The sequence below is a fragment of the Microtus ochrogaster genome, chromosome 10 (assembly GCF_000317375.1).
Source record: "Microtus ochrogaster isolate Prairie Vole_2 chromosome 10, MicOch1.0, whole genome shotgun sequence".
NCBI lineage: Eukaryota > Metazoa > Chordata > Mammalia > Rodentia > Cricetidae > Microtus > Microtus ochrogaster.
In genome coordinates this window covers 43,686,294-43,690,561 of record NC_022016.1, presented here as the reverse complement: position 1 = coordinate 43,690,561, position 4,268 = coordinate 43,686,294, and the positions used below count along the sequence as shown (strand labels likewise).

At 45.0% G+C, this 4,268-nt stretch overlaps 1 protein-coding gene across 2 annotated transcripts in view; it reads left to right on the top strand.

Moving 5' to 3' along the window:
* Fbxo42 (F-box protein 42) overlaps positions 1–4,268 on the top strand; it is a 66,255-nt gene that overhangs the window by 52,674 nt on the left and 9,313 nt on the right. For both annotated transcript variants that reach the window (XM_005352907.2, XM_013348446.2), the window contains exons 5-6: positions 643–796; positions 1,968–2,078. In XM_005352907.2, the coding sequence (XP_005352964.1) occupies positions 643–796; positions 1,968–2,078 (265 nt within the window). The remainder of the gene's footprint in view (positions 1–642; positions 797–1,967; positions 2,079–4,268) is intronic.

Sequence of the window (4,268 nt, the reverse complement as noted above, 5' to 3'; positions counted from 1 at the left end):
TAAATAAAAAATAAACACACAGAGACTTACCTTGCTTATGAGTACCCAACCTTAGCTTGGCTTGATTCTAGCCAGCTTTTCTAGCTTAAATTATTCCATTTCTCTTTAACTGTGTATTGCCTCTGGGCTTTTCAACCTTTATTCTCTATATCTTTCTTTCCTCCTTGCTCCGCAGCTGGATGGATGGCTGGCCCCTGGTGTCTTCCTCTCCTCCTTTTCTCAGTCCTTGCTCGCTCTCTTCCGTAGATTTCTCCTATTTATTCTCTCTGCCTGCAAGCCCCACATATTTCTCTCTCCTGCCTTGCTATTGGTCGTTCAACTCTTTATTAGACCAATCAGGTGTTTTAGGCAGGCACAGTAACACAGTTTTGCAGAGTTTAAACAAATGCAACATAAAAGAATGCAACACATCTTTGCATCATTAAACAGGTGTTCCACAACATAAACGAATGTAACACACCTTAAACTGATATTCCACAGCAGTGCTCCTAACTGCCGAGCCAGTTAAGAAACCCAGCTTCTCTCTCTTCTGCTGTGTGACATTGGTTCCTTCCTTGTTTTTCCAAGGAAAGATGACCTGTAGCTAGCCTAATGAATTGTATGTTCCTAAATCCTAACCATGGTGCTGTTGCCTTTTCCTAGGGTCCTATCCTTCCCCCAAAGCTGGAGCCACTCTAGTCGTATATAAGGACTTGCTAGTGCTATTTGGTGGCTGGACGAGACCAAGTCCTTATCCCTTACACCAACCAGAGAGGTTCTTTGATGAAATCCACACATACTCACCATCTAAAAATTGGTAAGCCACAAAGATAATCCATCCTATATCTGGAAGAAATGGGTTTCATTGTATTACGTGTGTGTGTGTGTGTGTGTGTGTGTGTTTGTGTTTGTGTGTTTGCATGCTGCAGCATGTATGTAGAGGTCAGAGAACAACTCCAGTAGCCGTTTTTCTCCTTTAACCATGTGAGTCCTATGGATCGGGTTCAGGTTGTCAGGCTTGGTGGCAAGTGCCGTTGCCAATCAAGCTATCTGCTGGACCACAAAAGGGGTTTAAATCAATGGATTCTTTTTTGTGTGTGTGTCAAGAATCCCTTGGAGGGACTGGAGGGAGGACTAGAGCTCCCTTCTCCAGAGGATCCAGCTCCCTTCTCTGGACTCTGCCCCCCACAGCATACAGTCAGATAGACATACATTAATATGAAAGTAAATATTTGTAAACTTATTAACAAAACAAGAGCCGGGCAGTGGTGGTGCACACCTTTAATCCCAGCACTCGGGAGGCAGAGGTAGGTGGATCTTTGTGAGTTCGAGACCAGCCTGGTCTACAGAGCTAGTTCCAGGACAGGCTCCAAAGCCACAGAGAAACCCTGTCTCGAAAAACCCAAAATAAATAAATAAATAAATAAAAAATTAAAAACAAAACAAGAGAATCCCTTGAAGAGGTTGATGGAAGCTAAAGTTCTGCTCGTGCAGCGCACATCAGGAGCTTGCTTCTGGGTTGAAACCTTTGCACGGCCGTTTCCGCAGGAGGAGAAGCAGGGGAGCGCTGTTGTCTCTGAGGAAAGTGGCTCCTTTCCAGGAGCAGTGTGCGTGGAGACCCTGTGTACTGCCGCAGTCTTGGACCACACAGGTTATTTCTCAGACATGCCTATCTTATTTTGTGTTTCTAGATAGCCCTGGCTGTCCTGGAACTCACTATTGTAGACCAGGCTGGCCTCAGAGTCACAGAGATCCTCCTGCCTTCCCCTCCTGAGTGCTGGATTTAAAGGTGTGCACCACCACGCTTGACAGACACATCTCTCTTTTTTATGTGCATTTGCCTACATGTATGTGTGTGTGTGTCTAGCAGATGTCTGCTAGAAAACAGGCTGTCTTTCTTAGTGGAAGCCACTACTCCTTTGTGCCTTATACTTTCAAGATGGAGTAGGTGGTTCTGACTTTTGCTTCTTCCCTCTGCTTTCCATTAGGTGGAACTGCATTGTTACTACCCATGGGCCTCCTCCCATGGCTGGCCATTCCTCCTGTGTGATAGGTGATAAAATGATTGTCTTTGGTGGCTCTTTAGGATCCCGGCAAATGTAAGTATTTCTGATTTGCTTCATGCTAATGTAAAGATGGAAACTCCTGGTCGTAACAGGCCAGAAAAGTGAACTAGGCACAGCCTTGTCCCTGAACAAAGTTCTCTGTAACCTAGTTAACTACTTTACCCCAGCGTTTAGTTCTTCAGTCTCTCCATCACATACCAAATTTTCTCCTTAAAGTCAAGGTTAAGTGGAATTTCTTTCTGTTAATCCAGTGGGGTCAATTTTTGTGAAGCTTCCCCCTTGTCTTCTGTCTTGCGCTTATAGAAGGTCACCTTCCAAAAAGCAGGATGCTCTGTTGCCCAGCTCAGGTCCTCCAGGAGGAGAGGTATAGTCACTGGATGGGTAGAAATCATGAACTCTCCCATTGGGTTAAGGAGATTGGGAGAGTGAGTTAGAAACAAGAAACTGTCAGGGAAGCTGCTCCCCAGTCACTGCCTTCCAGGGTTGCCCAGTCCTGGGAAGTTCAGGGCCAGACCAGCAGTCTGTCTGCATTACTGTGAGTGGGAGCACAGGAGTTTTCTGTTGAGCCATCAAGAAAACAGACCCAAGCTTGCTCTCTGACAGGACTCATGAGCTTTCTGTTTTAAAATAGTTATGGGGGGGGAGGGGACTGGAGAGATGGCTCAGTGGTTAAGAGCATTGCCTGCTCTTCCAACGGTCCTGAGTTCAATTCCCGGCAACCACATGGTGGCTCACAACCATCTGTAATGAGGTCTGGTACCCTCTTCTGGCCTACAGACATACACACAAACAGAATATTGTATACATAACCAACAAACAAACAAATAAATAAATAGTTATGAAAGAGTTAATGCTCATAAAATAAAATAATAAATTATAAGAAGAGTTCAGCTTAGTCTACAAAAAAGTTATGGAGTTTAGGGTTATCCTAAGCTACATAGCACATTTGAGGCCAGCCTGGGCTATATGAAAATCTGACTTTTTAAAAAAAAAAAAAAAAGTAAAACAAAAATGTAAATTAAATAAAAAATATTTGTGGAAAGAAACAAAAGGAACTGCCCTCCAAATGAGAGGACTTAGGGTTTAAGTTTGGGAGTACCTACTTTGTGTCTTTGTGTGTAAGTAGAAGACCTTAAAGAGATAACACTGGAGACTGCAGCCAGGACTCAGCCCTTGCCCTGCTATCTGGCCTTGAATTCAGCAGTCCTTGACCTTGTGAGTGCTAGGATTGCGGTGGGGGTGGGGGAAGTCCCTGCCAAAGTGCTGCTCCTTTCCTTCGTCAGGGAGAGGAGGTGTTTTGAGACAGGAACTCTCTTGCTGACCTGACTAACCTTGTACTCACTGTGACCTGCCTGCCTTTGCCTATGACCAAAGGTGTATGCCGCCATGCCCAGCACTGCTGCCCACTGGAGTTGAATGTAGCAGTTGGTTCTTAATAAAATCAAAGCTTTTAAGCCAGGTTGTGGTGTTGCAAACCTTTAATCCCAGCCTTGGGAGGCAGAGGCAGGTGGATCTCTGTCAATTCCAGGTCAGCCTGGTCTACAGAGTGAGTTTCAGGACAGCTAGAGCTGCATAGAGAAACCTATCTTGATAAACAAAAACCTGAAGCTTTTACGAACACTGTGAAATACTCCTGCACCATGATAGATGCCTTTAGAACCATTTTTTTGTCTCTCATGGTTTTTGTTTTTAGAAGCTGCTTCCTGCTTGTACTTTGGGTCCAAGGTATGGAAGCGCACTCACCTCAGCTAAGACCTTATGACCACAGAGAAATAAAAGGTTGAAAGGTCTCAGGAGGGGTTCAGTGCTAAGTGACGCTGAGATGCTTGTATAATGTAAATTAATTGTGTGTGTGTGTGTGTGTGTGTGTGTGTGTGTGTGTGTGTTATTTATTTATGCATTTATTTGGTTGTTTTTTCCAGACAGGGTGTTGAGGGACCTGTGGGCCTGCTTTTCATCCCGCCCGGCTCCCGCACAGCTAGCTTTACACCAGAAATAACAACACACAAACTGTATTCATTTAAACACTGCTTGGCCCATTAGCTCTAGCCCTTACCGGCTAATTCTCATATCCCGATCAACTCATTTCTAATAATCTGTGTAGCAACAGTCTTACCAGGAAAGATTCAGCATGCCTGACCTGGCGGCTTGCTTCATCGCGTCTGCCCGGGAGAGGGGAGCATGGCCTCTGCTCCAGAGAGCAGAGCTGTTGAGTCTGAGCTC